Source organism: Dromiciops gliroides, chromosome 2, assembly GCF_019393635.1.
Source record: "Dromiciops gliroides isolate mDroGli1 chromosome 2, mDroGli1.pri, whole genome shotgun sequence".
Classification (NCBI taxonomy): Eukaryota; Metazoa; Chordata; class Mammalia; order Microbiotheria; family Microbiotheriidae; genus Dromiciops; species Dromiciops gliroides.
Genome location: NC_057862.1, coordinates 278856514 through 278871175, shown reverse-complemented (window position 1 = coordinate 278871175; position 14662 = coordinate 278856514). Strand labels below are relative to the sequence as shown.

Below are 14662 nucleotides of genomic sequence, written 5' to 3'. Positions count from 1 at the left end.
TCCTAGTTCGATTCATTGATTTGAATTGGGCGGGGTGATTTCGGGGTGCTTCCTAGACAAAGCTCAGGCTCACAGGGGCACGTGAATGGGCTACCCCTTGGCCTCAGGAAGGCATCTGTCTGGGGAAATGGGCGGAGGGTTGCTTGCCACCCATCACTCTTTGCTCCTGGATCCCTGTCTTTAGCCCCTTTCAGAATCTTTCCAGATTTGCCTCTCAGGACCTATATGAGTGAACCAACACATATGTGTAGGGTGGGGGAAGGGGGAGTTGCCTTAGAAAGGAGAACAAAGAAAGGGGGAAATGAACACTGCGGAAGGTTCGGGGCTATCCCCAAGTGTGTGGTGGGGGCGGGCTAGGGAGGGGGTGCTGAGGGCAGTCGCTTCTGGATGGCCCGTACACTCCCCGCTGCATTACATTGCTCAGGCGCTGGGGCTTCTCCGCCCCCTTCCAGCCTCTCCCGCTCCCACTCCCCGGCTCTTATTTAACCTGGCTCCCCAGTTGGTGGATCTCTCACTTGCACTTAGGAGCCCGACAGTGTGTGTGTGCGCGTGTGCGTGCGTGTATGTGTGTGTGTACGGAGCTGCAGCTCCACAGCCTCATTCCCTTCCTGTCCCAAGACCATGAAGTCCTTTGTGTGGCCGCTGCCTTTGGCTCTGGCTCTGGCCCTGACCCTGGGGGAGACCCTCGCAGGGCCAGCCAAGTCTCCCTACCAGCTTGTACTCCAACACAGCCGGCTCCGAGGCAGGCAGCACGGGTAAGCCTGGGACAGCCACAGGGGGAAAAAAAAAGAGGGGGATGAAGAGAGGAAGGAGAGGGGGACCCAGGGGCTTTAGAAAGCACACTTCACCGAAAATTCTTTTTTCTTTCTCAGGCCATTCATTGCCTCAGTCTCCTCAATTTCTTTTTCCTGATAGACAAGTTGTTTGGGAAGTTAAAGGAAAAAATTAAAGATCCCAAACTTCAGTCACCTTTTTTTTTTTTTTAAATTTCCAGCCTCCCACCAAAGAAAACAAAGTTTCTTTCTCAGATCATGTGCTCCAGGGCCCTGCCCCCAAAACTGGCTTCCCATTGCTTTTAGAGGTTTGCAGTTAGGAGGGCAGTAACTTTTTCCCCTGCTTCTGCGGTAGCTAGACAGCCTAAGGGAGCGGGTATGGGAACAGATTGGGGAAAAGATTTGGGGTCAGTATATTGCTAGGGGCATGAGTCTGTCAGGCTTACGTAAATGGACCACTCCTATTCCTGAGCTCCACAGCAGGACCCGTGCTCCCTGGGATAAAAAGAGTGTGTAATCACTACTTTCCCTCTCTGGTCACTGGAGGGGGTGGGTGCTTGGACCCTGTATATGGGCTTAACTCTTTATAGAGAGAGAGGAAGTCAGTTCAATAAATCAAGTTCAGCCAGTGTGCTAAAGCTACGAGGTGGAATTTGGAATAAAGTTTGGATAAGGTAGATTTGAAGCAGCTTGGTACAGTAGAACAGATACGGATTCTGGAGTGAGAGGACATGCATTTAAGACCTACTTCTGATGCTTAACTACTTGTGTTACCTTAGGGAAGCCACAACTTGCCAGGTTTCCATTGCCCTGTCTGGAAAAGTACTAGAAGAAAGGCAGGATGACACTGTGGAAAGAGCACTTGGGGTCAGAAAACTTGAATTCAAATCCCCCCCCCTCTCTCTCACACACACACACACACACACACACACACACACACACACACACACACACACACTCCCTCTCCCACCTTGGGGAAGTAACTTGACTGTGGTCCTCTCTTTTAAAGTCCCTTCCATCTCCAAATCTATGATTCTACAATATCTAAAACTAGAAATTTAGATAAATTTCTGCCCTCATAGAGCTTAAATCATAAAGGGGGAATGAGACATAAACACAGATAATTACAATTTCCAAATAATACATGAGAGGTGCATTAGGGAAATAAATGCAAATCAAACTGAAGTGGAAGGTGTTTTCCTCTTGGGAGGAAAGTCAGAGGGGATGACAGGATCAGTGACAGTTTCACAGAGAAGGTGACATTAAGATCGAGCTTTATAGGATAGACAGAAACTCAACAGTTGAAGATGGAGAAGAAAGACTTTCTAGGCATGTAGAAACAGTGTGTATAATGATACAGAGGCAGGAAAGCCCATAATATGTTTGGGGGAAAGAGTCCTCCATCTCAGTATGCCCCTCTGTGGCTGAGTCACTCACTCCACATTGGCCCTGAGAAATAGAACATGAAGTGACTAGAGCAGTCTCTGTTGCTACTGCCACCCAGGTGAGCCAAAGTCAAAGGAGGGGAGGGAGTATAGGAGTAATTTTCATCTCAGTGAAAGTCTGAAGACCTTTGGTTCACCATCATCACTCATCTATTCTCCTGAGGTGAAGAAAGAAACAGCAGCTAGAGATTTTCTATTTCCTCTTTAGTTTATATCTATTTCTTCCACATCCAAGGAAGATGATGCAATGGATAGAGTGTTGGATTTGAAATTAGTAATACCTAGCTGGACAAAATACTTAATCTCCACCTGCCTTGGTTTCCTCTTCTGTAAAATGGGGATAATAATAGGCCATACTTCCCAGGGTTGTTGTGAGGACAAATTGAAATAATATTTGTAAAGGGCTTTGCAATCATAATACTCTATACAAATATCGCCTATTAGATGCTGAAAGTGGCCTCCATTAGGAGGGTCCTACTGGGATCTACAAATGGTTTCCATGGTCCTACAGCCATGCTTGCCCCATGGATATAACAAAGCCCTTGGTGTGAGCTGTGAGATAGAATGGGCTTTAGAGATCATCTAATCTATCCCCCTAATGTTGAAATTGAGGCAGAGGTTAAGAGACTTGTCCAAGGTCCTATCATTCTGAAGGACTATGATTTAGTGAAAAGAATAGTGTAGAGGGTATCTGAGGACCTCTATTCTAAACCCAATTTTGCCAGTAATTAACTAAGTGACCTATGGCAATTCACTTATTCTCTCAGCAAAAGAGAGTTTCTTCAAGTGTAAAATCAGAGGAGATGACTAGAAAATGTTTAAGGTTCCTTCTGGCTCAGCTGTTTGGATACTCAGTCATTTGTCTGTCTCCCAAACTCCATTCTTGGCCCCATTTCAGTCTTTCTAGGCAGGATTTCCTCCTTATAAAAGCTTTTAGAAATTAAGTTTTTATATTAAAAATACTTTTAAAAAATTGGGGGGGAGTTAACCTAAAATGTTGATAAATGCATAAAGATGACTCAAGAAATTCTAGCAGTAACCCCTGACAGATGTATTTGTTCAACACAGTTCGTTCACAAGACAGTGACTGATAATACTCTGTAGCACTACCTCAAATTCATTTACTAGCATTCCTATTTCAAACTCATAGAACTTGCATGCATATGCTATCATACTACTGCTTGTGTCATCCCCCAAAAAGCAGGAGACTGGGTCTTCTTATCTCTGTCAAAGATGCAGATGCTAAGCAAGGTCCAGAGAGGCCTTGACTTGCCCAAAGCCCACCCAGAAATTGGTAGAGCCCAGATTAGAGCTAAAGTCTCCAGTTGGACTTTTGAAGTCTTGCCTTAGTGCACTGAACCCTTGGAGAACTTACAAAATGATTGGCTATTGCCGTTCATGACAGAATGAGGGGCTAGGATATGGTAAAGGGTATGGAATATCATAAAGAAATGGGCATCCCACACTTTCAAACTCTCAGTGAGTGCAGAAAACCTGGGTAGACCTGTGTAGCTGACCCTAGGATATGTCTTTCAAAGCAGTTAATATTTGTGGCCAGTGTTAAGACTTGGAAAAGGAACTTTGATGATATATGGGATTCTGGGGTGACGGACAGAGGTAGGCTTCAAAAAAAATGTAATGGGAAATTCAGATGATGGTTCTTGGGAATTGGGAGAGGTCTATAATTTACAAACTCTTACAGAAACTTTGAATCTTCTCCTCTCCTACCCTAGAACAAAGCTTCTTGAACTGTGGATCTCAACCCCATATGGGGTCATGTAACTGAATGTGTGGGTAGCGAAAAATTTGGCAACAGTAAGAGGTTATGTATACCTATTTTATATACCTATATACCCGGGGTCGCATACAAATTTCTCAGCAAAAAGGGTCATGAGTGGAAAGTACTCTCTCTTCTCCTCTTCTTTCTAATGACTATCCAGTTTCACCTCAAAGAGCTTGGAATGGGAAGGGAGGACAGCTGGTAGCAAAGTGGATAGAACACTGAGCTTTGACTCGAGAAGACCTGAGCTCAAATCTGACCTCAGACACTTATTAACTGTGTGACCCTGGGCAAGTCACTTAACCTCTTTTTACCTTAGTTTCCACAACTGTAAAAAATGTAGCACTGGGGTTATTGTGAGGATCAAATGAAGTAATGTTTATAAAAATCACTTAGCACAGTGCCCAGCTCATATGTGATAGACACTAATGCTTATTCCCTTCCCATCCCTAATTTTCCAAAGTCATTTTGAGTCAACATTGGGAAGGGGAATGAAGTGGAGGAGAGAGTATTCCTATTCTGGTCACCTTTCTCCTCCCCCAGGGAGCTTTTCCTCCCCCATGACTTCGGAATCTTGTGTTGCCCTTCCACTGCTTTGGCAGAAGATTTTTGGAAACTGGGTCCAAGTCTGGACTTGAAGGCAATGTCCTTTGTGACCATTCTGCACCCTCCTGACCAAGGAGCTATCTGGCCTGGCCAGTGTCATGATATCACAAACCATAGCTTCGTCCAGAGGAGGGAAATGGATCTGAGCCCACTACAGAAATGCAGAGAAGTTATAGCAGTGTCATCTCTCACTAAGGATTAAACTAAACATTTATTGAATGAGGGAAGGAATGAGGTTATGCTTGAATTTGAGGTGGGGGGAGGAGGGAGATAAAGTAGGAAACCAGTCAACTCTTTATAAGAGAAGCTCAAATCATCCTGCCAGCTTGCAAGGGATCTGCCTAAAAAGATGTGACTGTGGATGAGCCATCCCCATGTCTTATTTCTCCAAACAGAAAGATGCACGAATCAATCCAGACTAATGTGCTACCCCCCTTCATGAAAGCTCTAGCTGCTTCTGTTTGCCTGCTGATAAGTTGGAAGGTGAATTGTTTCCCCTCTGTCTCTCTGCCTCTGTCTATAGTTATCTGTCTGCCAGAGTCCCTTTGCCTCTCTTCCTCACCTTTATATGCCCTCTCCATCTTTCCTGAGGTAAGTTGTGTACCATTTAGACCACATGCTTGGGCTAGGAAGCTTTTATTCCCATCTCAGTACATTGGTTTTTTAAGACCTGATAAACTAAGTTCCCTGGGAGTTCAGATTGTAATTCCTCCCTTGCCTTGGTGCATTATGATCATCTGAAGTGGTGTCTGTGTGCACCACTCCCCTTCCTGCTCAACACACCCAGAGACATATTACAGTCACATAGACACTGGGCTTTTCCACCTGGCGTCAGAGCTTTAGGATGCAGCACTATAGAGAGGGGGGCTCACAGACTCTGGACTCAGAAAACCTGAGTTCACATATTATTTCTCTGTCACTTAGCCCCTGAGCAAACCCAAATTGAGGCCCTGGACTCTGCAGTTCTAAGATTAGTGATTGAAACTAGATAGGCTCTGAGGTTCCTTCTAGCTCTATATTAATAATCCTATGATTTTAGCTAGGTGACATAGTGTAGACAGAGCTGGGCATGGAGTCAGGAAGACTTGAGTTTAAATCTGTATGACCCTGGACAAGTGATTTAGCCTCAGTTTGCTCAACTGTAAAATGGGAATAATAACTTGCACTTACCTCTGAGGTTTGTTGTGAGGATCAAATGAGATAATATTTGTAAAGTCTGACACTGCTACATAAGGGCAAGCTACTACTACTATCAACCCCACGACCACTACCACCACAACTATTTCTACTGCTACTACCTTTAATATCATCAATACTACAACAACTACCACCATTACCACTACTACTTCCACAACCTCCGCCATTATCACTACCTCCACTGCTACTACCAATGCTGCCACCACTGCTACTACACAATCTACCAACACCACTACCTCCATTACCACCACTATTTTGACTACTAGTCACCACTACCACTACCATCATTACTACTTCTATTGCTATTACCTCTACTATACCACTACCATTACCACTACTACCATCACTACTACTATTACTACTACTACCACTACCACTACTACTACTACTACTACTACTACTACTACTACTACTACTACTACTACTACTACTACTACTACTACTACTGCTATTTTTACTTCTCTCTTAAAAAGAAAAAAGCCCTGCCCAGCCAAACTCAGTTTTCCTTCAGACCTTCAAGACGGGGATTTGACATCCTTTTGGGCGAGGATAATGTGTTCATTTTGACTCAGATGCTATAAAATTTAAATGGTCTGGAATTATATGACCTGCATTATACCTTTCTTTAGAAAGTGGGAATGCCCAGAAATAATAGAGTATGGAGGTAGTTGGTTTTGTTTGTTTGTTTTTTAATCTGGTGCCAAGTTTTTCTATCAACATTCCTTTTGCTTCCTCCATACACACATACACAAACACACACACACATACACAAAGTGAAAGACAGAATATTACAGAATGATTATCATCAAGACTCTATGCTATAGATTGTGCATCTGAATGTAGTATATGATAATGGTCCTTGAACAAGGAGGTATAGTGTCCACACTGTTTTGGGAGGCTAGTTCATAACTTTGTTCAAAGTTCCTAACTTGTTATATGTGTGACCCTGGGCAAATTGCTTAGCTCTCAGTAATCCATATATCATAAATGGGAGGAAGGAATGCATTTTGGGTATGGTGGACAATACGGAGGCAGAAGATGGTATGCAGAATCTGGGAAACAGCTTGTAAGTCAGTTTGGCTGACATATCACATGTAAGGGGAAGTCATGTGAAATAAGTTAAAGAAGGATGGTGGGAGCCAAATTTTGGAGGACTTCACAATGCTCACTCGGCATTTTTATATTTATAAAATATAAAAATTTATATTTTACCTTCAGGGAATTAGGGAGCCACTGAAGGTGAAAATATATCTGTAATTATAACAAGGTGGACAGGGATTGGCATTTGTAATGATTAGTGATTCCTTTGCAGTTAAGAGTTTCAGTTTTGAGCTTTGAGACCTAAGTGCCTTGCTTTTAAAAAGTCATCCAGAGTTCTTGAAATGCAAAACTATTTTGAACTCAGAAAGTCTTCATTTGTTTTCTTCTGCTTTCTTCTAACTTGTGACCCAGCCAAGATGAACTCCCTGTTTGGGGTTCAGCCAGAAACCCCATTGACATTCTAGTTTTGATTCCTTCTGGTTCTCCAGGTGTTCATATGAAAAAACTGATGTTAACTTAGGTTGAGTTCAAGGAAATAGAGGGTTGGGATTTTGCATTCTAAAAAAACAAACCAAACCCCAAAATAGCAAAAAACCAAGGCAATACAGTCCTCCTTTGGTGTTGTGAAAGACTCCTTCCTAAGGAATCCCAGGCCACTTTGAGGATCGTTTTCCCATAGTTCTGAGAAATACAGTGAGTCTAAGTTCCCTAACAAATGTCTTGTTACATGAATGTTGTTGTCTAGTCATTGAGTCATGTCCCACTCTTCATGACCCTGTGGACCATAGCACATCAATACCATTCATGAGGTTTTCTTGGCAAAGATACTGGGGTGGTTTGCCATTTCCTTCACTTGTATGTGCTGTCCTTCAAATTCAACAAGTAGTTTCAGGAAGTATTTCTGTAACAGTTACTCCTGTGTGTTAACCTTACCATGACATTTATAGCCGAAAACGATTTTCAGACATCCTCTAGTCTATACCCTCCACCTCCGATTTTACCAATGAGGGAAGTGAAGCTCAGAGGGCAAGTATTTAACCAAGTGCACACCAAGGTAACCCCAGCTGTGCTAAGATCTGGCCCCAGTCCCTCTGACTGTGAATCCATCACTCTTCCATCAGACCTGGATGCCTCCATGTTGGACTTTGTGAGGGGACATAAAAGAGGTACAAAACAAAGTACCTACTCTTAGTAAACTTGTAAACTAGGTGAATAGAGGAGGCCTGTTACTATGGAAGCAAATGAATAACAATGGGAGGCCACCTATATGAAGCATTAATAGCTGAGATCTCTAAATGGGAACGGTATAGATTGGAGGAGGAGTTGACAGGAGTAGGTTATCATAATTGGTGAAGGCTCTCGGGTTGAGACTGCATAGTGGGAAAGGCGGCTCTCAAACTTGGTTGTAAAGGTTAAGTTAGATTTGGATTTGGATAGGGAGGAAAAAGAAAGGGGAACATTTGGCTCTCTTGGTCAAACAACAATTGGGCATGCATATTAAATTGTTTCTGTAGCAGTGGGGGTAAGCTACAGGCTTTTAAGCCAGATTCTCTTTTGTCCCAGATAGCTAGTGAGAAGATCTAGCCTGTGAATATGAAATAGTATTTCTGTGTAGGAATATGACTTACATGAAGATAAAATTCATGGTTTTGACCTCATCAGCACCACTCTTTGATCTTCCAGGCTAACTGCTCTCATGTTAAGCATGTTTGGAAGCGAATTTCACCCTTCTAAGACATCAGACTATTTTGGCTTATTACTATTTCAAATTTAACAATAATATATTTATTAATAATTAATAACTCACATTTTCCTAAAAGAACATAGATTTTAAAAAGAAGTAGAACTCTGAAGGCATCTAATCCAACCCCATTCCCATTTTACAGAGGAAGAAACTGAGAAGAGTTAAATGACTTGCCCACAGCTATACTATAGTAAATGACTGAACCAGCATTTGAACTCAGGTCTTCAGATGCCAAGTTGAACACTCTTTCCACTGGACCATGTTTGTCTCTGGGGTTACCAAGTGCTGTCTTCACAATAACCATATGTGGTAAATAGTACAAGTGTGATGATTGCCATTTTACAGATGAAGAAACAGAATTACAGACAGGTCACCTAGTATGATGGGAAGGGTACTAGAACTGATTCAAGACCCTTGAGTTCTTCTCACAATGACTAGCAGGGTGACTAAGGGCAAGCCACTTTACCCTTCAGAGCCTCAACTTCCTCACCTGTAAAATATAGACAATTATATCCATAGTATTTATCTTACAGGTAAGGAGGAGTTTGGTTTTGTTTGGGTTTTTTTTTTCTTGGAGGGGGGGATTTGGGTTGTTTGGGGTTTTTTTTGTTTTGGTTTGGTTTGGGGTCAAGACAAGACCATGTCTATAGCAGAGTATTAGAGAGCTATTAGGCACTGAGAGGTTAGGCAATTTGCTATTGGTCACAAAGCTAGTATATAATCATAGCATATAATAACAGAACCTGAACCCTGCACTTCCTGATTCCAAGACTTCCCCTCCATCTCCTGTGCCTCTCCACACAGTTATTCTAAGGATTTGAAAAGCATGAAACACTATGTAAGCATCAGGTATAATTTTATTGAATGACTTCCCATTGATGACCCAACTAGTAAATGTTAGAGCCAGGACTTAGGTCCTCTGAATTACAAATATTGGGCTCAGGGGCAGCTAGGTGGTGCAGTGGATAAAGCACTGGCCTTGGATTCAGGAGGACCTGAGTTCAAATCCAACCTCAGACACTTGACACTTAGCTGTGTGACCCTGGGCAAGTCACTTAACTCTCATTGCCCTGCAAAAACAAAAACAAAAACAAATGTTGGGCTCAGACAATCCATAGCACTTGAGTGGTCCAGAAACTGTAGAGGTGGCCCGTTAACCTAGGAGCGGCCCAGGGCATGGGGGACTCTAGCTTAGTTGGCCTGAGTGGTTAAACTGCTTAACATCTTTTTGATGTGTTTGGCTTTCCTTTCAGCCCCAATGTCTGTGCTGTGCAGAAGCTTATTGGAACCAACAGGAAGTACTTCACGAATTGTAAACAGTGGTACCAGAGGAAAATCTGCGGAAAATCCACGTAGGTCCTGGAGTGGCACCCCTCCAAGGAATCACAGCTAAGGCTGCCGTGTGTGTGTGTGTGTGTGTGTGTGTGTGTGTGTGTGTGTGTGTGTGTGTGTGTGTGTGTGTGTGTAGCTGGGTTTGGGCTCAAACACTCTGGAATGTTATTATGCAAAAAAAAAAAGAAAAGCAAAATGGAAAAAAGACACTATGAAACCTGTACAAATAAGTTGATATGTTGCAGAAGGATATGCTTTTAGAATGTCACTTTATTAAGTTACAGAGAAAATTGGCCAGTTTTGATTTGCCTTTTCCCCCTGTTGTTATGTTGATGTGACTGTGATAGATTTTTTTAGGACTGGTTCAAGGCCTAGGGAAAGACATGAAACCTCTTGTGTGAGGTTTTCCTAATTCTTAGTCAATGACATATGTGTTTATTGTGTGTCATGTGATGCTAGAAAAGATCAGTCAATAAGCACACTTGGAACTTGTCTGAGTATGAAGCCCTGGAATGGGGATTGTGTCAGATGTGAAGTGAATGGATGACATGCTAGAGAGCCTGAACAAAGAAGTGTTTGGGTTTTTTTTTAAATGACTTAGAGTGCTAGTCTTAGAGTCAGGAGACCTGGGTTGGAATCCTGGCTCAACCACTGACTATATGTATGTACTATATGACTGTACTATATGTAACTTTTCTCAGCCTCAGTTTTCTCAGCTCTAAAATGGGAGAATTAGAATAGATCAAGGGTTCTTAACCTGGGATCTGTGAACTTGTTTTTTAAAAAAAAACTATTTTGATGACTGTATTTCAGTATAATTGGTATCCTTTGCAATCCTCTGTCTTTTGAATGTATTTAAAAACATTATTTTGAGATGGGGTTCATAGGCTTCACCAGACTGAGAAAGGGGTGATTAAGACAAAAAAAAGTTAAGAACCCCTGGAATAGATTATCTATAGGGTTCTTCCTAACTCTAAATCTATGATCTTGTGATTCTATGAATCTGCATAGAAGTAAACAAGACACTGAAAATTAAGACTGTGCTAGTTAAATTGGTTTGCAGTACAATGATACGTGGCTATTCAAGATGCATGCTTAGTGACTCTGGTTAGCATGGGTGGAGGCAGCAACCGTCAGCACTGCCCAGTGCTGCATAAAAACAGAGTTTTGCGTGTTCTAACAGAGATATTCATAATTCCAGTGAAACAGATCCGTTTGGGAGCCAATAGTAAACAGACATATTTATCTCTGGTCACAGAAATGGACAAGCTGCTTTTGAAGCTGGTTTATCCATCTCATCTGAGCAGAGATAATACTCACTAAGCGACATTGCTTTGTATAGGAGGTTCTCTATAGCTCCTATTTCTAGAAAGGAAAGGTTAAGATATTATGTCTACAAAATGCTTTACAAGTTCTTGAGTTTAAACTTTATTGCTTTTAACATCATTTTGTATAATTTTCTCTATCCTAATGGCTGATGAATGAAATATGTTTTCTTTATTCTTGAATCCAAAAGCTCTCCCACTTGTGATCCTAATTTTAACTATATTAAGTGACTTTTGGTACTATTAGTCAAGAGAAATAGGGATGCAGAGTTCATAGGATTTAAAACTAAAAGATAAGTTAGTGATCATCTAGGCCAGTGGTATCAAATTGAAATAGAAACAGAGGCCACTAAAGCATCCATCAGGTTCCCTGTAGGCCACATATTGACTTGGAAAACCACATATTAACATTATCTATGTTATCAACCCTGCCTTCAAGGAGTTCACCACCTAATGAGGGGGACAATATGCAAACAACTATGTACACATAAGATATGTAAAGAATAAATCGGAGATGATCTCAGAGGGAAGGCACTATCATTAAGGGGGATTGGTAGCAGAAAGACTGAAGGCAGAGATGAGAAGGGAGATAATGTCAGGCATAGGGGATGGGCAATAAAAATACGCAGAGTGAGAAAATAGAATGTTATGTTTATGGGACAGCATGGAAGCCAACCTTTTTGAGTCTGGCCTCCTCATCTTGTAGGTAAGAAAACTGAGGCCTGTGGAAGTAAAGTGATTTGCCCAAGGTCATGCCAATGTAATCAGAGGTTCCCAGCTCTGAACCCATGTGCTCTGACTCCAGAGTCCATACTCTCTTCATTGTATAATGTTAGCTTTGTTGTATCATGAATTTCTAAACTAGTACTGGCCTAAGCCCAGATCAGGCTGGTGGTTTTAAGGAGAGGCTAGCAAATGGTTTGGGTAGCTAGGTGATGCAATGGATAGAACACCAGGCCTGAAGTCAAGAAGACCTGAGTTCAAAATCTGGCTTCAGACACTTTGTAGCTATGTGGCCCTGATTAAGTCACTTAACCCTGTTTGCCTCAGTTTCCTCATTTGTAAAATGGCCTGGAGAAGGAAATGGCAAACAACTCTAGTATCTTTGCCAAGAAAACCCTAAGTGGGGTCATAGTCAGACACGACTGAACAACAACAAGCAAATGACTTATTCCAAATGAATAGAGTTTGGCATTTGGCATGCTGAGTCAAGGCCTATCCTTAAAGTCAAAAGTTAGACTACTATGTATACTCAACTCTGTTGCTCTGTATATATCAAATAATTATTATTTCACCAAAGGGCAAATGGAGGCTCTGTGAATTTGATGTTATCCAAATATAAAGTAAGTTAAAACCAAAGCCACACCCAAACTCTATCATGGGTGATTCATAAAGATAGCCAGAAAGATTGATACTACATAAGCAATTTTCCCTTCCTCTTTATTGGAGATCTGTGCCAGTTAAGTTGCAAGTTTCTCACTTGTTTTGAAGTGTTTTCCTGAAAAGTTAGCAACCGAAGTATATATACAAAATGATACAGTCATTTAAAAGAGCAGCAGTGGGGAAAATGGGAAAGGCCTCATTGAGGGCTATCTTTTGAAAAAAAAGACAGAAAACCTTAGTCAGTTAAGAAGCATTTAAGTGCTTGCTATGTGCTAGGAACTGTGTTGAGCATGGAGATACAAAGAAAGACAAAAACAGTCCCTGCCTCAAGGAGCTCATATTCCACTGATAGAGATAACATACAAACAAATGTATGTATGTGTATGCATGTATATGTGTGTATACAAAGTATACATACATACATGCACAAACATACACACATATATGCTTCTTGAGGCAGATACTGTGTGTGTATGTATCAAAAGAGAGAGCAGAGTATAAGCTATAAACAGGATAAATAGGAAATAATTAAAAGAAGAAAAGCTCTGGAATTAAGAATATCTCCAGTGTCCCTGTGGTGGTTCTTTGATTCATTGTGTAGATTATTGAGAAAGAGGAGATGACTTGGAAAGGGTCAAGAAAAAAAAAAGAAGGAAAGGCTATGAATGAAGAGAAGGGACTAGTTCAGAAAGGAAAGCCTGAGGAAATAATGTTGGTGAGAGCTGACTAAGGAAAAACATCAGTCCAATTCAACCTGTTCTCACTTTGAGCTTTGCATTATATCAGGTGTTGTGGAAAAAGGCAGGAAAAAAAGGCATGAACCTTATCCTAAGGGAGATTTTTAGAGGTGAAACAGAAAACAGTGCAAATAAAGGTATTAATAAAGTGCTAAATTCAATAAAATCAAGTGGTAATATATGTAGTATGTATAATAAGTGCTTTGGAGGCTTACGTAGGAGAGAGATGTTGGTGGAGAAAGGATTAGAATTTGGATGGGGGGGTGGGGAAGGAAAGGGCATTTCGGAGCAAAGGAGTAGCATTTAAAATGGCACAGACATAGAAAATAGCATGGCGTGTTTGGGACATTGAGGAGACTTCTCTCTGAAGAGGAACATGGAGAACTGAATAACTAAGAGAGAGCCAAATTGTTTGAAGTAAGCAGAGAAGTCTTACTTGAGAACCTAAACCAAGGGAAATGAAGAAAAGGAAAACTCAATCCTGTCCGCATTGCTCTTTGACAGTGGAATTTATGCACACTGTAGTTAAGAGGGTTCATTGAAGCATTGGTCAATAGAAATCTTTGGTTTTCATTCATTCTGCTTGCCTCTGACCTCCAGGGTCATGAATAATAGAGGGCTGGCTATTCTCAGTCCTTGCATCATCCATTGCCTCACCAAAGTCTTTTTTTCTTCAGAAGTAACATTTCTTCAATTCCCGTAAAAGAAAAGACCCAAGTCTTTGGTGCTCTTTGTCAAACACAACATATGGATTTTATTACAGGAAATGATTACAAATGACCCTCTATTCAGTGACTTGAGTGTATTTTATTACCTTGGAAAATTCACTTCAGATCCCATTTCAGATCTTAAAAACTCAACAGGGGTGACACAGAGTCAGGTCATACAAAAGGAGAGCTTGGGGCCCATTTTTTCCTGTCAGAGAAACATGCATCCCACGCAGTGCTTTGAGACCTAAATCTGATTAGTAACCCTAACGTTTTTTGCATTCAGCAACTCAACCAATACTGCAGGAAATTGTGGTTAGCAGACCTCACCTCCTCTACGACAAGCTGTCTTTGTGCAAGGCCCTCCCTTAAAAAAGGCCTGCTTATTTAGCATGTAGCTTTGACCCTGACATCATGATTTTGGAATGGTTTGTAACCAAGGCTCAGAAATCATAAATGTAGTTTGGTTTAGACCAGTTCAGGTGTTGTCGAGTTTAAAAAAAAAAACTACATGTTGGTTTCACAAGTCCTAGCATTGTTTCATAAATTGGCTATTTATTGAAGGGACAAAAGCCAAGATCTACCAGAGATG

At 41.5% G+C, this 14662-nt stretch overlaps 1 protein-coding gene across 1 annotated transcript in view; it reads left to right on the top strand.

Annotated features, from left to right (window-relative positions):
- Nucleotides 1-526: 526 nt before the first annotated feature.
- TGFBI (transforming growth factor beta induced) overlaps nt 527-14662 on the top strand; it is a 58865-nt gene continuing 44729 nt past the window's right edge. The window contains exons 1-2 of the mRNA XM_043990364.1: nt 527-755; nt 9840-9938. Of these exons, the coding sequence (XP_043846299.1) occupies nt 622-755; nt 9840-9938 (233 nt within the window). The 5' untranslated portion in view covers nt 527-621. The remainder of the gene's footprint in view (nt 756-9839; nt 9939-14662) is intronic.